Genomic DNA, 20058 nt, shown 5'->3' with positions numbered 1-20058 from the left:
ATATTGGGGCAAAAAATCCCAACTTCAAATATACACTGATGGGATCTGTGCTGGCAGCGACAGACCAAGAAAGGGATCTTGGGGTGGTAGTGGATAGCTCAATGAAGATGTCAACCCAGTGTGCGGCTGCTGTAAAAAAGGCAAATTCCATGCTGGCCATAATTAGACGAGGAATAGAGAATAAAACTGCTAATATCATACTGCCCTTGTACAAATCTATGGTGAGACCACACTTGGAATACTGTGTACAGTTCTGGTCACCACATTAAAAAAAGGATATTACAGAGCTTGAGAAGGTGCAGAAAAGAGCAACCAAAGTGATTAGGGGACTAGAGCAACTGTCCTATGGGGAGCGTTTAAGACGCTTAGGGCTGTTTAGCTTGTAAAGAAGGCGGCTGAGGGGAGACATGATAGAGGTCTGTAAAATTATGCATGGTTTGGAGAGAGTGGACAGGGAGAAGTTTTTCTCCCTCTCCCATAATACTAGAACACGGGGTCATCTGCTAAAGCTGGAGGGTGAGAGATTCAAAACAGATAAAAGGAAGTATTTTTTTCACACAACGCATAGTTAAATTGTGGAACTCCCTGCCCCAGGATGTGGTGATGGCTGCCAGCTTGGAGGGCTTTAAGAGGGGAGTGGACATATTCATGGAGGAGAGGGGTATTCATGGCTGTTAGTTAGAATGGATATTAACCATGCTGCATACCTATTCTCTCTAGTATCAGAGGAGCATGCCTATTATTTTGGGTGCGGTGGAACACAGGCAGGATGGTGCTGCTGCAGTCGTCTTGTTAGTGGCTTCCTAGAGGCCCCTGGTTGGCCACTGTGTGAACAGACTGCTGGACTTGATGGACCTTGGTATGATCCAGCAGGGCCTTTCTTTTGTTCTTATGAGATCAGTTGTAATAGTGGGAGATCTCCAGCCACCATCTGGAGTTTAATACAATACAGAGCTTGAGCAACCCAGCATAGGGTTGCCAACCTCCAGGTGGAAGCTGGCGATCTCCTGCACTTTACACATTCCTAAGCACAAATTAAAAAAATTAGAGTCCCTTCTTTGAAAACAGTGACAAATTATAATTATCCATTCATCCTTCCCTCTTTATTCATGTCTGCAGTTCCCACACCCTAGTATGCCTTATTTAATTTTTCAATTCTTTTGTTATTCTTCAGTGAAATTGAATTTCAGAATCCTGAAATTATATTTCAATCAAAATGACTTATTGTATTTTTAGCCTTAAAAACCTGACTATCTCATGACCTACTTAAATCCATCTATCATAATAATATCAATTAATAATATGCTCTGTTTGAAGTGATTTTCTGTGGGTTAAAGTTTCCTTTTTTGGTTTGTTTGTTTGACTATGTCATGTTCTTTCTTTGACTTCTGTTCTTTACATGCTGTGGAACTCTAAGAAAGGTTTTATTCTGATATACGTAACTCACTGAAGTACATATAGTTTTAATATAAATAAGTATTGTAAGCTTTTAACTGCTGCCTTAGAGAGGGAGATATTGATACCAGGGTTACGCCCCAAATGGAATACTCTGGGCAAAACAAAACAGAAGAACCCCAAACCAAATAAGAATAAACCAAAAGCGGATAGACTAAATACCTTTGTTTCATTCCTTTGCCTGTGTGTGTTTGCTCTTTCAATGCCAATTATTTAAAATATTTATATATCCTCATTTCTCCCGAGCATCTCAGGATCCAACGTGATTAACAGTATAAAAATAGTAAGATGAAATAATAAACAAGTAACAGAAAACACACTGATGGCATATACAGTACATTTTTTTGGTTTGGCCTACCCTGATCTTAAGCAAAGCAAAAGTAGCTGAAATTTCCTCTTTTGGCTTGGAGCAAAAGATGGGAGACAGTCCCTTCATCCACTTCCTTGCTGGTACTCTGTAGTGGCCCACACCAGCTTATGTTCGGACCTAGTCATAGCCAACAGTGGACTTTTCCATGCTTGGTCCAGTTCCTTAACTGAATTCCCCTCCCTTACACACAGTATCATTTGTCAGTAGGGTTGCCAAAGCGGCCATTTTTTCAAGGTGAACTGATCTCTATTGGCTGGAGATCAGTTGTAATAGCAGGAGATCTCCAGCTGGTACCTGGAGGTTGGTAACCCTACTATTCTAGCATGCCACCTATTTCTCCAGTATACCTTAATTTAAATATTTTTTTTTCCTTGTCTTAAAAGAGCCACATTTGGCTCTAGAGCTGTATGTTGCAGACCCCTGCTATATGGCACAGGCATGGGCCCTCATTTCTGTGGTATGGGGAGCTGAGCCATTGTTGAATATTCAGCTGACAACAGTCAGAATATTCACCTGCTGGCGGACTTGATAGGTGTAGGGAGGGGGAGATTTGGCAGAGCACCTACTCTAATAATTTGTAGCCATTTGTATGTGATTGAAAATTTTCACTTTCAGCATTTACTGTTTCCTTTCTTCATCCAAGAGAAGGCACTTCATCCTTCACTGAGACACTTCAGGCTCATTCCCATAGCAAACTCAATTTTATCCTTGCTGTGTGATCTGTAACACTGAATATGTAACTATCAGCAACTGTGTTTGTGGAAAAGATCAGGAAAGCTTGGCTGGGTGTTTTGTATGGTATCAGTTCTATAGCTTTATTCCCTTAAAGGGACACTGGCTTAGGGCCAGCCCAACTACAACATTGATCACAAAGTGTGGTAGAGAAGCAGCGAGCCCTCTGAGAGCCGTATCTCTGAATCCCTTGTGGTGTCGCAGAGGATGCTTGAGTACAACTAGTGAACTGTCTTTTGCGCATGATCTGAGCCCTAACTTTCTCAGCAACATTGCAAAGGATTCTGGGGCACACCTCTCAGAAGATCACAAGATATAGCTTTTGGGGTAACAAAATATCTTAGACCAGGCCTGGCTTGGCTTCAAAAGCTGTTTTTAACAGTTTGACACCTCAGTTTTTGAAATTTGAAGCTGAAGGCTTTGCCAGCTGAAATGGTTTTTCTGTTTTTCTGTTTAAAATTTCTGACTTTCATTAACAACATTCAGGAGTTCTGTTTTATGGAAATGCCTACAGATTTAAGTGTGTGTGTGGGGAAAACAGTGCATTTCAGGGGTCACACAGGGCACTGAATAAAGTGTGAGAACCTGCCACAAGGGCATCCCCTTAAGAATATTGTGGTCTGAACATTATCATTATTTTAATTTCAAATTATTTAATCTGATTTTTTTGTTCCCGGTAGTTGGCCTGTTCATTATTGGGGTGGACTTTTTTTTTAGAAAATACTAATCTGCTGCCTTTGTCTTGAACTAGACTCCAGCCGTAATATCTAAGCCGATGGCAGACAGCATCCTCACTTTGCGCGACGAGAGATGGAAAGAGGTTCGAAGCCTGTTGACCCCTGCCTTCAGCGCTGCAAAGATGAAAGAGGTAAGGCCCAGTCTGCAGGTGCTGCTATCCCAGGTACAAGAAGCTTTTCTTTCTCCCCCTCCTCCTTGGATGTTTCTCCGGTGCTCTGTGTTGTAATGAATGTGTAATGAATGACTGCCAATCATCCACAGCCAGACTGGTAAAACCTCATAGTTTTGCCTATGTACAAGTCATTGCTCTTTTTTAGGGAGGAGTGATTTTTTAAAAAATTGTCTATTTGTTTTGTTTACTATACCAGACTTTTTACCAGAAATATAAAGTGAGAAGGTCAAAACATTGCTTGGCTATGTGCTAGATGTTTGTGCTCTTGCAGAACCCAGCAAACTCCAGACTCTGCTGCTTGCAAATAAACTAATTGTATGTTACTGGACATCTGGAAATCTCTTGAGGTAGGGCTAGAGTGGCAAATGGCAGCGAGAAGCAGATTTGTCCTGTAAAATGAGAGAATGCAGCATGATTAAGATGGCGATGTTTGTTCTCTGTTCCTGGAGTGGAGTGGAAATCCGTGTATATTTCAAAAAGGGGATTGTAGAGCTGAAAAAGGCACAGAAAAGAGGCACCAAAACAACCAAGGGGTTGGAGCACTTTTCCTGTAAGGAAAAGCTGCAGACTTTGAGGCTTTTCATTGTAGAAGAAAAATGACTAAGGAAGCAAGTGACAGAGCTTAGCAAAGTGGTCAGAGATAACTTTTTCTCCCTCTAAATGTTGGATGCCCCTGGTTGAGGTTGATGGGCAGTATATTAAGGATGGAAAAAAGAAAGCGCTTCTCGCAACACAGTTAACTTACAGAATTTATTGCCACATCATAATTATGGATAGGTGACTTTGAAAGGGGGGAGTAGACAAATTCATAGAGGATAGAACTGTTCATGGCTATTAGCCATGATAGCTAAATGGAAAGAGCATGTTCTAGAGGCCATTTATCTACTGATTGCTGGTAGGCAAAACCAAGGTTAAGTTTTGGCTCCTGTTCCTCTGCATCCAGATGCCTTCCATGGGTATCTGGCTGGCCATTGTGGAAATACAGTACAGGATGGACTATTGGTCTAATCCATTATGGTTTTCTTATGTTCTGATTAGTGTTTGGGTTAGGATTTAATAGTGAAGCTCCTCCTCTCTCCACCTTTACCTGTCTACTTGTGGCTTTGTTTGGCTCTTACTGGAAATGTGAATGCTTATGTGTGAGTAAGAGAGAGGAGTGGAAAATGAGTTGACTTTGGGAACTACTACACTTGATATAGAACACTAATACATACCATGACAGTTTTCTGTATGTGGGATGGGTGGGCAATTACTTGATATTAGGAATAAGAATGCTGGCATTATGCTATGTAAAATCTTTTGAAGCATTTAATTAAAAAAACACACTAGGACCTCTAATACAGATTCCAGGGATCTGACTAACAGTTTCACTTATTTGCTACACCTGGCACTAAGTTACCCAGATAAACAAACAAACTGGAATCATTTAAAAAAAAAACTGATCAGTTCACATATTCAAGTAGAAGGATGCAATGAAAAAAGGCTATATGTGAAACTAATCAGAAAGGCAAGTAATTCTGGAATACATGGGAGCTCAGTGGGGGGAGATGAGGAAGTGTAATGGGGCATGTGTATTTTCAAGTTCTAAACTTGTTATTACTATTTTTTGTACTACCCTTAAGTTAGGAGATTGTGTTTTTGTAAATTGCACCTGGAGGCAGGCAATGGCAAACCAGCCTCCGTTCGTCTCTTGTCCTGAAGCCCCCACGGGGTTTCCATAAGTCAGTTGTCACTTGACGACATTTTCCATCACCAAATTGCACCTGCGTCTGAACATTTATACCAGTATCATGCCAAAACAATGAAATGTTCTTGTATCACTGAGAGTGAGTTCTGTGATACCCAAGGGTTTGCCTGTGTATTAAAAAGGAACATGAAAAAATTCTAGCCTATGGCTGTGATCCAGTGTGTTGTAGCCCATACCCACGAGATGAACTTTGCCCTTCTGGGTGGTGGCAGAGCAGCTGTAGCGCCACATGCAGGACTCAGGAGCACAACTTCTGCCTTTGCAGTGCAGCACAGTAAGGCTGATGGTTTGACGTATTAGAAACCCGCCTAGTTCCATTTGCTTAACACCTTTTTTATTTACACTAACTCAAAATCTGGTCCCTGAACTTCTACCAATAGAAAATATTCCTGCGTGTGGAATTGGGCTCTGGGGGAAAATGGCAATTAAACTTTGCTTTCATTAACAACCTACCCTTAACTGTTAACTGCCACAGAAAAAAAGAACTTTGCTCTCCATCAAACAGATTGTTGTTGAGTCTCTCCCTCACATTGGTCTTGAAGGTACCCCTAAGAATGTGAATTCTTCCCCACCCCCATACAGAACCAGTGTAGCATAACGGCTCTGAACTTTGCTTCCGCATGATTTCAGTTCAAGCAAGCCACTTACCCCTCCCTCTGGCTTACCCCTCGCTCTGCAATATGGGGAGAACGCTGCTGATCTACCTGACAGAGTTGTGGTAAGAATTCCAACGAGGGCTTGAACGCGAAGTGCTTTGAAGGCTCGAAAGTGCAACTTTATGGCAATAAACCTCTGGAACAGGATGGAGCTGGGAGACTGAAGAAGGAAAAAAGAGGTTGCACCGAGACTGATTTCCTTGTACATCTTGCTTGTGGGGGAGACTCAATTTATGCCGTGACAAACCTGTATCCCATTGAAACTCTGCCACAAAAGTTAAAAGGCAGGTTAAGGTCTCAACTGGTTAAAATTTGTTAGAAGGGGGAAATGCTCTTCCTTTACAATTTTACGCTTAAAAAGTAAACACACTCCTCACTCTGGAGCCTGGTCTGCGGCTGTAAAAAATTTCCACTGGGCAGAAGCCTGTGTTGTTTTGACGTGCCGCTGCCGAAATCCACAGTAGCATCTAAATGTGTCTGGCTCCTTTACCTCTATAGACAGCTGTTGCTTAGCAACACCCGCTGTCACCTCCTTATTATGGTAAATTCTAATTGGCCGTAAGCCTGGCAGGGATCGCTGATTAATCAGAACTGACAATATCATTGGTTATGCATCTAGACAACCGACTCCTTCCCGAGTTTTGCTAGCAAATTTCCCGAACCCTTGGTATTTTTAAGGCAGTGGTGGGGAGGGAATTCAAATGACTTTTCTCCAGTAACGGGGAATAGCTGAGGGGGAGACTTTCTTTGCACCGCTTAGATAGAAATTAATCTCCCTTACTGCAGGTCATCAGCAGCACAGGGAAAATCCTTGCCTTCAGTTTTCCTCTGTTGAGGCTAACAAAAGATAAAGCCCCTGGTTTGTGCAGAGCAACCCCTGCTGGCTTGAGCCAGACATCCTTTCCGCAGTCCAAGTTCCTTGGACATGGCTTCGCAGGGACAGATGACTGTGTTTGCCGAGTTAATTATTTAAGGGGGAGAAGAGGAGGCAGACTGTTGCATCGCCGGCTGTACCGCTGTGCAGGAGCATCGCCGGCTGCTAGGGCAGAAGGGGAGCAGCAGAGCCTCGGTGACGGCGGGAGCAAAACATTTTATTTTTAGATATTTTAACCGCTCTCCTCTCGGCTCCCCGGCTTGAAATTCAGAACGTCAAGACTGTGTAACAGGATGTCACGGATACTGGAAAATGAGGACTCCTTCCCCATGTTATTTTGCTCTAAGAATTGACAAAAGATTGTAGGGAAGTTGCGACAGCTATTTCTGCACAGGTTCTCTTTTGCACAGAGAGAGTGGTCATTTCCAGTATTGGTGGAGGCTACTCCTAGCAATGTTTGGGGTACCGGCATATGTTCAGTAAAAAAAACTTGGTGATAACATAGTCCTTGTGCCGTGTATACTATTATAACCCAGTGAATTTGTTGCAAGCATCATTTTAAAAGCTTTTTATTTAATTTTAAAGGACTTGTTAATAAGGCAGGTTTAAGACGGAAGAAGTAGCTGGAGTTTTAAAATGCAAATGATATTATTGCTTCATTTGACACATGCTGTATGGTTCCTCTTTTTTGTTAAAAAACTTAATTTTTTAAAATGTAAAGCAAATTTAAAATTTAAATTTAAAATTTTTTAATGCACTTGGAGGAGGAAATGAGCATTCATGCAAATAAATGCCATTTTCGAAAAATATGTTGTCTTTTCCTGGCTTCTGTTGTTGCAGTGAGAAAACACAATGAGCACTCTTTTTAAGGAAACATGTCTAAAATAGTACTGTCGCTGTTTAAGACGATTTAACTCTTTCTGCTCATTTTTGTCCGGCCATTATTGAATTTAAAAGTAAACCATGAATTTGTCATAAGAAATCAACTGGCAATAGTCCTCTGCCCATCCTCTTTTTAAAAAAATAATTCTCATGCTGTACTTGGAGCTTCTCAAGTAATGGAAATATTTAACTTTTTAAGGCATTACTTGTGGTATAGCCAAAATCAAGTTAGCAGAATCAAGTTCTTCTGTGAAATTAAGCCTGTATGTCCACTGCAAACAGATAAACACAGGGCACAGAGTTACAAACTTTTGTCAAAGTTGGCATGTATGAATAGCTTTTCTTATCCTCCCCCCTCCCCCCCACCCGCCAACATATCTTGGACAAATTAATCCAACATGGGAATTTACTGGACTGTAATACCACCCCATGTAACATTGTTAAATTCCGGGTTTCAGTACATTCTGTGGTTTGGGTTCTTTATCTCAGTCCTTGAAGTGTTAATCTGTTAATCTGCTTCACAAACTTATTCCCTTCTTTAGAGATATTAGCTGCTATATATAGGACTAGAGGCTAGACATACCACACACCACACTCTGGGCTGTTTTCTTTTTGTTGATTTACTCTCGTGCAATACCTCGGTCCAACACCAGGATGTTGTTCAACCAGTCTCAAGACACTGCAGACTTTTAAATGAATCCATAGTTGTATGCTGCAACTCTGTTCCAAGCATATTACTAGCTAACTGCATGGGTCTTAGACTTCTAAAAATCAACACACACCTGACCCCAATCTGCAACCTCTAAATTCTGTTTTATACTTCCCTTTGTCTCTCCAGTCTTGCCATCAGCCTTCTCAAGTCATGTTAAACATTAGTGCATTTTCAGAATTGACTCCTCTGTGTAACGATTTTGACATTCATGACATTATGAAAAGTGCGTATATGGCAGGAAAGCAGTTTCTTTCACTTCGTCCCTGTGTAAACCACATATGCCCTGGTGATTCGATCTAAAACTGTCATTTTCAAAACTCCAGCACTTTTCTGTTTTGAAATGAGGCGAGTTCCTTAGTTTAAAAATAATAAATGTTTTCTCACCTCCCTGCAAGCCAGCCAGCATCACTTTGACAGTTGCATAAATATAGCTTTTTTACAATAGAAATCAGCAGAGGCTAGCTGCCAGGGGGGTAGAGCTTTTCAGTGAACATAGGGAAGATCTTTTGTTTAGAGCCTGAGGTTGGCAGAACCAAAAGACCCTCATCTTGCTACCCCCTCTCCTTTATAAGGGCAAGGACATGCTGTTACTAGGAAATACAGAAAACATGCTTGTGGAATTTTACTTACTTTGCTGTTCTGTTAAGTACTAGCCGAAGCCAAGCATGGAAAGTTTCGACCAGAAAGGTTAAAGTTTGACAGTGGAATTATGGGGGAACTGGAAAGGGCGTTGCGTGGAATGGTGTTGATCAACCTTTGTAACAGGAACTATCAGAAACACCAGTGGTGTGAAACAAGTTGCTTTTACAGATCTTTAGAAACTTCCCAAGACTTCTTAAATAGCTGAATATAGACTTATGGAAAATAATTATTATATTAATAATTTTATTGTGTGTATTTATTTACATTATTTATAACCCACCTTTCTCACAGGGACTCAAGGCAGATTACACATAGTGAGTCAGTGCAATCAACAGCTTGGAGGGCTTTAAGAGGGGAGTGGGCATATTCATGGAGGAGAGGGGTATTCATGGCTAGTAGTTAGAATGGATACTAGTCATGCTGCATACCTATTCTCTCTAGTATCAGAGGAGCATGCCTATTGTTTTGGGTGCAGTGGAGCGCAGGCAGGATGGTGCTGCTGCACTCGTCTTGTTTGTGGCTTCCTGGAGGCACCTGGTTGGCCACTGTGTGAACAGACTGCTGGACTTGATGGGCCTTGGTCTGATCCAGCAGGGCCTTTCTTATGTTCTTATATTCTTATGTTAACAAAATCAGTAACCAATGCACATTATAATTGTTATGTATGTATATAGTTAGGCAATATGCAGGGGGAACTTAGGAGCTTGAGTCTTGAACGAAGGATCCTAAGTCCTGCACGCGCCATTGGCCCAAACCGGCACACGCCATTGGTGACCCGGGGTTATTTCCCCCCATCACGGATCGGGGGGAGTGGCCGCGGGCAGCCAGGAGGGCATATAAGCAGGGCCGTTTGCACTGTGTTCTTTAGTTCTGTTCTGTACTACAATAAACGCGGTGGCTCTTTGAACTCCGTCTCCGCCCTCATGTGTCCTCCCCACGCGGTGGCAACGAAGGCTGGTAGGCAGTCCGGCTACCCCTGCTGATTCACTCTCACTGAAATCTCCTTCGCATTTCCGCGACCTCACAGTGCCCGGTAGGCAGGCTGGCTCGCCTTGGCTGATTCATTCTGACACATGGGAGACGAAACACACCGCACGATGGCCACCATCAGATCTGTGGAGGTGTTGCCTCGCCTTGCCACTGGATCCAGGGGAGGGTGGGGTTTATGAGGGGAGGGATTTCACTGGAGTAGAATGCCATGGAGTCCACCTAACAAATTGGCCATTTTCTCCAGGTGAACTGATCTCTATCACGTAGAGATCAGTTGTAACCCCAGGAGAACTCCAGCCACCACCTGAAGGTTGGCAACCCTAACTATAACACTCACAAAGCTATTAATAGTTAGGTTACTATCTAAGTGCAATACACCATTTATAATTCAAGATATCATAAAGTCACCATGAAGTAAAGTGTCGAGGACAATAATATTCATAAATTCACTAAGTGCTGCTTCAGAAAATCGAAACGCTGCATTTGAACATTCCCCTTCAACAGCAACACCGCTCACAATTCAACATAAAATGGATCCATAGCTCAAAATGTCTAGAGCAGGTTAAGTTTTGTGTATGCATTCAGTGAGTGAATATATACAAGAGGCTTATTAGCATGTCCTGTTTTGTCATCTGCATAGATTTACAGTGCAATCCTATGCAGAGTTACTTCAGTCTAAGCCAATTGAAATGAATGGGCTTAGACTGGAGTAACCCTCCTTACGATTGCACTGTTAGAATCTCACTGCCTGTCCCAAGTTCAAATACTTGCCCCCTCCCCCACCACCACAGTCAAATTCTTCAGCAAACTGCTCTGAAAACCCAATTTTCAGGGTTCCCTGTGGGGAACACTTGACCATTAAACCAGTTTGAGGTGTAAACATGCCTTTAGGCCCTTAATGAACTAATTCTTTATTTCCCTCCAAAAATTAGAGTTAGGCTCTTGGGGACTGTAACTGTATGTAAAACTATACCTTTTACATGGTTGGCTGTAAACTTGCTTTAGAATTTTTGAGGGGAGGAAACGTGCAAGGCGAGTGAATCTGATTGGAACAATAGGATATTCTGTGGTCTGCATCTCAAGTGGCACTTAGATTTTAAAAGCTGATGGGCATAAAGAGAGAATCATAGAATCATAGAGTTGGAAGGAACCACCAGGGTCATCTAGTCCAACCCCCTGCACAATGCAGGAAATTCACAACTACCTCCCCCCACATCCCCAGTGACCCACCCTCCCCCCACCATGCAGGATCCCACAATCAAAGCACTCCCGACAGATGGCCATCCAGCCTCAGCTTAAAGACCTCCAAAGACGGAGACTCCATCACCCTCCGAGGCAGCACATTCCACCATCGAACAGCCCTCACCGTCAGGAAGTTCTTCCTAATGTTTAGGTGGAATCGCTTTTCTATTAGTTTAAATCCATTACTTCGTGTCCTAGTCTCTGGAGCATTTAAACATGGCTATCGTGTCTCCCCTCAACCTTCTCTTCTTCAAACTAAACAAACCTAACTCCCTAAGTCTCTCCTCATAGGGCATGGATTCCAGACCTTTGACCATTCTGGTCGTCCTCCTCTGGACACGCTCCAACTTGTCAACATCCTTCTTAAATTGTGGAGCCCACAACTGGACACAGTACTCCAAGTGAAGTCTGACCAATGCAGAATACAGTGGTAGTATTACTTCCCTTGATCCAGACACAATACTCCTATTGATGCAGCCCAGAATTGCATTGGCCTTCTTAGCCGCCATATCACACTGTTGACTCATGTTCAGTTTGTGGTCCACTAAGACTCCCAGATCTCTTTCACATGTACTGTTGTCAAGCCAACTCTCTCCCATCCTGTACCTGTGCCTTATGTTGTTTCTGCCTAGGTGAAGTACCTTACACTTCTCCCTATTGAAATACATTTTATTACTTATGGCCCAGGTTATGGCTGAACAGACATTTTAGTTACCTCAGGAAGATACTTGGTGACTGATTTAAAGCAAGACAATCCAAGTATATTGATAGTGTGAACCCATTCGTCTGTCAAGGTCATTATTGACTGCCAGCACCTCTCCCAAGTTTTGGACAAGATCTTTCTCATCACCTTTTGGACACATGAAGCTGCCTTATACTGAATCTGACCCTGGGTCCATCAAAGTCAGTATTGTCTACCCAGACCAGCAGCAGCTCTCCAGGGTCTTAGGCAGAGGTCTTTCACATCACCTACTTGCCTAATCCCTTTAACTGGAGATGCCGGGGATTGACCCTGGGACCTTCTCCATGCCAAGCAGATGCTCTACCACTCAGCCACGGCCCCTCCCCATCATTTTAACTAGTTCATTTTAACTAGAGATGCTGGGAACTGAACCTGGGACTTTCTGCATGTGAAGCAGATGCTCTGCCCTTGAGCCACAGCCCTTCCATATTTTACATAGCCTTTATCTTTACTGTATATCCTTTGTTCATAATTCTGTTAATTTAGTGACATAACCCACCAAGTACAAATACCATAGTGAGAGAGCCAGAGTGGTTGGAGTGCTGGACTTGGAGCTGAGAGACCCAAGTTCAAATCCCTACTCCATCATGGAAGGTCAGTGGGTGACCTTGGGAGAAAAGCGGTTTATAAATATCTGACTAAATAAACGTGAGGGGCTCTGAGCTCCCAATATTTCATTTATTTATTTATTTGCATTATTTGTAGTCTTCCTTTCTCACTGAGATTCAAGACAGATTACACAATGTAAGTGAAAACAACCAAGAGGATCATGCATACAGCAACAGCTAGTATGTACTATACACAGTAGTATAGCCTATCCCTTTATCAAAGTATCTTTCTGAAACATTTTGTTTCACTACAGCCTTATTAAGAGAGCCAGCATGGTGTAGTGGCTAAGAGTGGTGGACTCTAATGTGGAGAATCGGGTTTGATTTCCCACTCCTCCACATGAAGCCTGCTGGGTGACCTTGGGCCAGTAACAGTTCTCTCTGAACTCTCTTTGACCACGCAGAGGCAGGCAATGGCAAACCACCTCCAAACATCCCTTGCCTTGAAATTCCTGCGGGGTTGCCATAAGTCAGCTGTGACTTGATGCCGCTTTCCACCATCACCACAGCATTATTATCTGTGTAAGAATGCCCTTCTGAACAATTCAGTTTTGCATAGTATGTGGAAAGGCTCATAGTATGAGCCTTCCTGACCACAATAGGCAGGCCATTCAGAAAAGTCACATGAACACATGAGGCTGCCTTATACTGAATCAGACCCTTGGTCCATCAAAGTCAGTACTGTCTACTCAGACGAGGAGTGGCTCTCCAGGGTCTCAGGCAGAGAGGTCTTTCACATCACCTACTTGCCTAGTCCCTTTAACTGAAGATGCCAGGGATTGAACCAGGGACCTTCTGCATGCCAAACAGATGCTCTACCACTGAGCCATGGCCCCTCCCCATTCTTAAGGTAGGGGCCACAATGGAGAAAGCATGTGTACAGTCAGCTGTTGATTTTGTCCATTTGCAGGAACCTGCAGGAGGCCCTCATCTCATTAGCAAAGATGTCATGGCAGAGCATAAAGGGAGAAATGGCACCACACATATGGCAGATTCAGGCCACGAAGGGCTTTGCATGTGATAACCAATACCTTGAATTGAACCCTGTAACTGATCAGCAGCAAATGGAGTGACTGCAGAATGGGAGTAATAAGCATGTTCTGCCTAGCTCCTGATGATAACCAAGCTGCAACTTTATGCACCAAACGGAGTCTCCAAGTTGACTTCAAGAAGAGACCTATGTAGAGTGCATTATAGTTGTCCAGTCTCAATGTTACCGTGACATGGATCCAGGCGGCCAGATCAGCTGAGTCAAGGTTGGAGGGGGTCATCTTCCAGGCTAAACTGGAAGAATGCATTTTTTTGCAGCCCCATTAACTTGCTTCTCCAGCAGTAATGTCGGATCTAGTCTAACCCCTAGGCTCTTAATTCATTCCGCAAGGATCAGCTGAATCCAATTGAAAGTGGGAAGCACAATGTCCTTTTAGATCTCCACCTTCCCAACCAGAATTCCCTCTGTTTTCTCAGGATTTAGTTTGTTCACACTTGGCTATTTAACCACAGGAGATGGGCAGTGGCTCAAGACCTCTACTGCATTGCCAGCAGATTTGGATAAGGAGGTATAGATCTGGGTGTCATCAGCATACTGATGCCAGCCAACCCCCAAACTATTACTGATTTGTTTTAAGGGCTTGACATAGACATTGAAAATTATACACAATGCATAATTTTAGGCACTTCTATGATGTTTGCAAGTGTAGAAAATCCCATGATGCCCAGCCATTGAAGCTGATGGCTACAGCATATACCCTATATAAGAACGTAAGAACATAAGAAAAGCCCTGCTGGATCAGACCAAGGCCCATCAAGTCCAGCAGTCCGTTCATACAGTGGCCAACCAGGTGCCTCTAGGACCATGTTGGCGAACCTATGGCACGCGTGCCACAAGTGGCACGCCGAGCCCTCTCTATGGGCACGCGTGGAGCCGCTGCCTCCCCGCCTGTCCCCCTCGACCGCCCCCTCCTCGCGGCCTCGACGCCATATGCCTCCCGCCGCCCTGCTCCGCCTCAGCAGCAGCACCGCCGCCCCACCCAGGCGCCACTCTCTCATGCTCGTCGAAAACTCCCACAGAGGCCCCCCCCCCAAAAAAACCAAACCCAACGGAAAAAAGGAGGCAGGCAAAGGCAGGCGGGCTTCCCTTCTCGTCCTCCTCGCGCCGTACGTGCTTGTGTACCACAGCGGTGGCGGCGCAGTCTGGGACGCCGGGCCGGCGGGCGGAAGAGCCGCCCCGCCGCAAGCCATCTGCCTCCGGCCGCCCCTCTCCACCTCAGCAGCAGCAGCAGCGCCGCCCCCCCACCCAGGTGCCGCTCTGGACCCGCCGCCGCCACCGGCAGCTCATGCTTGGCCCCGAGGGCTGCCCTGCCAGCCGCACCGCTATGCCCGCAGAGTTGCCCCCGCCCCGCGACAAAGTTGGCTGCGGCGCGGCGGAAACTTGTGTCGAGGCCACGAGGAGGGGCGGAGGAGGGGGACGGGCAGCCAACTTTGTCGCGGGGCGGGGGCAACTCGGCGGGCATAGCGGTGCGGCTGGCAGGGCAGCCCTCGGGACCAAGCATGAGCGGCCGGTGGCGGCGGCGGGTCCAGAGCGGCGCCTGGGTGGGGGGGCGGCGCTGCTGCTGCTGCTGCTGCTGAGGCGGAGAGGGGCGGCCGGAGGCAGATGGCTTGTGGCAGGGCGGCTCTTCCGCCCGCCGGCCCGGTGCCCCAGCCTGCGCCACCGCCGCCGTGGTACCACAAACACGTACGGCGCGAGGAGGAGGAGATGGGGGCCTGCCCCCTTTTTTCCGTTGGGTTTGTTTTTTTTCCAGGGGGCCTCTGTGGGAGTTTTCGGCTCCTCCTCAACGGGCCGGCCCCCATCTCGGCCTTCCTTTTCCCTCGCGCGCTTCCCCTTCCAGGCCAGGAGGTGTGCGCGGTGGTGTCGGCTTTCTCTCCTTCCCCCCAACTTTCTAAGCCACCGTTCTCGATAGGCGGCACCACGTTCAGAGCGCTGCGGTGGCAGCCAGTGGGGCCGGCTTGCGGCTTCCTTTTCCCTTCCTCCCCTCAAGGGATCCTTTCCCCGCTCTCCACCCCCCCACCCCGACCTCCAGGCCGAGTGAGCTCACAGACTGCCCTCCCCGTCCCCCCCTTCCCTGGACTCCCCGCTGTGGCTTTGAACCTCAGTATTCAGGTTAAATTGCCCTGTTGGCACTTTGGGATAAATAAGTGGGTTTTGGGTTGCAGTTTGGGCACTCGGGCTCTAAAAGGTTCGCCATCAGTGCTCTAGGAAGTCCGTAAACATAGAATTAGTGTGAAAGGTGAAATTACAGATTCTTGGAAGTGTGTTTGAATTGAAAATTCTAACCTGCCAGTGTCCTAAATGTGTGAAATTCAGATGTCGGCGTCCTCTTCAGAAGGTGACTTGAGAAGGGTCAAGTCATTAGTGTTGATGAAGAGCTTCAGGGCCTTCAGATAAAATGTGCCCGAATACTTTGCAGTGTCTTCGAAAGTGTTTGCCAACATTCTTTGTGAGCTCCGTTCCTGGTGAAACATAATAAGGCAAGGAAGTATGTCAAGAATGGGCTGTTTGATTACTTTGTACGGAACGACAGGGAAGCTCTTTTAGTTTTCGGGATAAAACACAAGAATGTATCAGGGAAGATCCTGTGGTTCTAGAACCCTTGTCTGGTTTGATAAATAACTTTGTTCCCTTTTTCAGCTGACACCCTCCAAAGTGTATTGATTTTTATTTCTTCTGATTGCAGTGTTGTGCTCTTGTCACTTCCTATCTGTGTATCAGTACCCCCCCCCCCAGCCATTACTTCTTTCGGGGAGAGTATTAAACGCAAATGCAGGGCGTTCCCTAAACAATTGGTGCAAATGGCACCAGGGTTTGTACGGTTCTTCCTCATGAGGGTTTTGATGTTTAAGGTGTGGTTGTTAACTAAAATCTTTTAAGAGAAATCCGCACATTTCCCCCCCAAGCACTTGGATTTATCAGAACGAATTGACTCCTTAGTAAACTGAAAGGCTGAAAGTAGAGGCTAGATGGCCATCTGTCAGCAAAGCTGATTCTACGACTTTAGGCAGATGATGAGAGGGAGGGCATCTTGGCCATCTTTTGGGCATGGAGTAGGGGTCACTGGGGGTATGGGGGGAAGGTAGTTGTGAATTTCCTGAATTGTGCAGGGGTTGGAATAGATGACCCTGGTGGTCCCTTCCAGCTCTATGATTCTATGATTCTAAATTTAGAAAGTTATGGGAATACATTTTGCATGATGGGCAATATTTTACATCATTAGACAGGCCCACTAACCCTTCCTAGATTGCAGGACTGGCCTTTTACTGGGACGCTGTAATCTGCTAGAGTCAATTAAAAGTTATATGTAAACGTCTCCTTTTTCTAATATAAACTCGGGATGTAAGAAGAAGAGTTGTTTTTTATATGCCAACTTTCTCTACCACTTAAGGAAGAATCAAACCGGCTTACAATCACCTTCCCTTTCCCTCCCCACAAGAGACACCCTGTGAGGTAGATGGGGCTGAGAGAACGCTAACAGCTGTGACTAGCCCAAGGACACCCAGCTGGCTTCATGTGTAGAAGTGGGGAAACCAACCCGGTTCACCATATTAGTGTCCGCCGCTCATGTGGAGGAGTGGGGAATCAAACCCGGTTCTCCAGATTAGAATCCACCGCTCCAAACCACCGCTTTTAACCACTGAACCACACAGGCTCTCCTTATGTAAGTTCCTAGTCCTCATTAATTGTGAGGGGGAAAAGCTGGAGTGGTGTTTCTTACCCATAATAAAAAGGGGGACATCCCCAAAGGGTAGCATTTGTATTCTGGCTTAAATAATTAGTGTAAAAGTATTATCTTGGGAACACAATTTTGTAGGCACAATTGTATGACTTCACCAGAGTATACATTTGACTAAAAGAATAAGACTCTAGCATGACAGAGCAGCATAAAAAGCATTCCTATCAAACACACATGCAAAGAGCCAAGGAGTAGCCTGGCAGGCTTGTGCCACGGAGCGTCTGACACTTTGCGACTTCCAACCTGCAAAAGTCTTGTTGGGCAGCCTGAAGTGATTTTCAATACCGAGATCCTAGTGACGTAAGGTAATTGGCAGATCAAATATTTGCACTGAGCAGATTGCTTATGTTTTATTGCATTATGTCGTAAACAACCAATCTGAATGCCTGGCTACTGAGATCATTTTTTCCATCATGGCCAGGTTATATTGCTTTTGCAATAGCTACAATGGGAAACAGATGACAGGCTTCAGTGGTGATGTTTTGAGGCTCTTCTCTGTAAGTGATAATGTCATGGTTGGCATCAGGGCAAGGCATCAATAGGCAGCTGTTGAAGCTCCATTGTCTGGGGAGGGCCCCCCACTATGAAGCATCAATAACCATCCCCTCCCCACCCCGGGTGGTGGTAGCGACTGCATTGAGCCACTGCTCCATCCGTTAATATACACTCCACCACAACAGATAGAGGTAGTGGGGCCCCCTACTCTCCTCTTCCTCTGCTAGAATTAGGGTTGCCAACTCTGGATTGGGAAATACCTAGAGATTGGGGGGGTGGAGCCTGGGGAGGGGGGTTTGGGGAGGTGAGGGGCTTCGATGGGGTATAATGCCATAGAGTTCACCTTCCAAAGCAGTCATTTTCTCCAGGTGAACTGATCTCTGTCACCTGGAGATCAGTCGTAATAGCAGGAGATCTCCAGCCACCACCTGGAGGCCAGCAACCCTAGCTAGAATGCCAGAAGCCACGCAACAGTGGCTGATGCATTCCACCATCCACAGTTCCCTCACCTGCCCACTGAATGGATGAGAGTTGCAAGCAGCTCTTCCCCTAAGGCAGCATACATGGTTCTCCCTTCATTGTATCTGAACAACCCTGTGAGTGCTCAAAAAGACTGCTGCCTGGTCTCCCCCGTCTTTTTCTGACACTCTAATTAGGGTTGCCAGGTCCCTCTTTGCCACTGGCGGGAGGTTTTTGGGATGGAGCCTGAGGAGGGCGGGGTTTGGTGAGGGGAGGAACTTCAATGCCATAGAGTCCAATTGCCAAAGTGGCCATTTGCCCCAAGTGAACTGATCTCTATCGGCTGGAGATCGGTTGTACTAGCAGGAGATCTCCAGCTAGTACCTGGAGGTTGGCAACCTTAAGTCAAGGTCCAAATCTGAGCCATGAATTTAAACAAACCATGCAGCAGGGTAGTTACTACAAAGGAAAAATGTACTTCAGGGCAAATTCTTCATGTGAAAAAGCCTTTAATGACCTTATACTTCATGGTTCACTAACTTAAAGGCTGTATTTAAATGAAATCTTCCTGTATCCATGGGACAATCCTTGCGATCATCCCCAGGAGCCTGTAAATACAGTTTAGAAGTGGACCTTATGTGTAGAAGTGGACCTTATGTGTATGTGTGTGTGTGTGTGTGTGTAAAAAGGTGGGGGGTTAACCCAAGAAAACTACTTGATCCATTGATTCAGAAGCTCTAGAGAGCACTTACCTCCTATTGTATATAATTAATGTAGAAACATTTATTGTATTTTTTAATTATGCCACATGTATGTGCTCCTTTTTAGATGACTCCACTAATCAACCAGGCATGCAACATCCTGCTGAGTCACTTAAAGGTCTATGCAGATTCTGGCGCCGCTTTTGACATCCAAAGGTACTTTAATAAATCAGAAACCAGAGAACTTTTTACGGGTACTTGATTTGCCAAGCTATTCTAAATATGCCATTATTTTACAAAAGGAATGTTATTTTTTTTCTCCGCCTTCTGATGCGGACTCTGTCCTTTTCAAAGGAAGATGTGTTTTCCATTTGTTTTATTAAAGTAGCTTATTTACAGCAGTAGTTACATGGCAAAGTAATGGTGGAAGAGTATCTAATCTGTAGCTGCCTGTTAATGAAGTTTAACAGCTGGAAAGGGGAAAAGAGAGAGACAAAGAACGCTCTCATTGTGTCCACCAGCTCCCTGCCGACTGATAACAACTCCACGAACCAACATTGATCCATGGACAGCAGTTTTAAGATACAAGGTTTTATAACCCTGATCAAGTTATTATCACTCTGCTAGGCAGAGATGTGTTTCTCAGCAAGTAGGCAAATTTCAAACAGGTTCACAGTGAGGTTTTTTGTTTTGTTTTTAATGGAGAACACATTTAAAAAGCACTTATTATTGAAGATTCCAACGACTGCTCTAGAATTACATATTGATTACAGAAATCTAGATTCAGCTAATTAAAGATGCATCATAAAAGCTGGAGAAAATCAGTGCTTTCTAGAAGCTGAATGTGGTATGGTGGGGAAATGGTTAAGATCCAGTCTATTGTTCCCCGTTTTATATTTTACAAGAACAATTTCTTTCCATCAATAAAATAAGGTATGTAGGCTTTCTTCACAATCCGTTTCAGAGGAAACTTTATGATGTTCTGAATATTGTAAGTCTTTCTTGACTTAGTGAAAGTAATTTTTTAAAAAACTATTTCATACACATAGAAATA

At 44.8% G+C, this 20058-nt stretch overlaps 1 protein-coding gene across 1 annotated transcript in view; it reads left to right on the top strand.

Moving 5' to 3' along the window:
* The window catches only part of TBXAS1 (thromboxane A synthase 1), a 280650-nt gene that overhangs the window by 168940 nt on the left and 91652 nt on the right, over positions 1-20058 (top strand). Inside the window, exons 6-7 of the mRNA XM_056847438.1 lie at positions 3309-3425; positions 19132-19220. Coding sequence (XP_056703416.1) covers positions 3309-3425; positions 19132-19220 — 206 coding nt within the window. The remainder of the gene's footprint in view (positions 1-3308; positions 3426-19131; positions 19221-20058) is intronic.

Source organism: Euleptes europaea, chromosome 3, assembly GCF_029931775.1.
Source record: "Euleptes europaea isolate rEulEur1 chromosome 3, rEulEur1.hap1, whole genome shotgun sequence".
In the NCBI taxonomy this organism is placed as follows: Eukaryota; Metazoa; Chordata; class Lepidosauria; order Squamata; family Sphaerodactylidae; genus Euleptes; species Euleptes europaea.
Note: the sequence above shows the minus strand (reverse complement) of the source record. Positions and strands in the feature narration are given on the sequence as shown.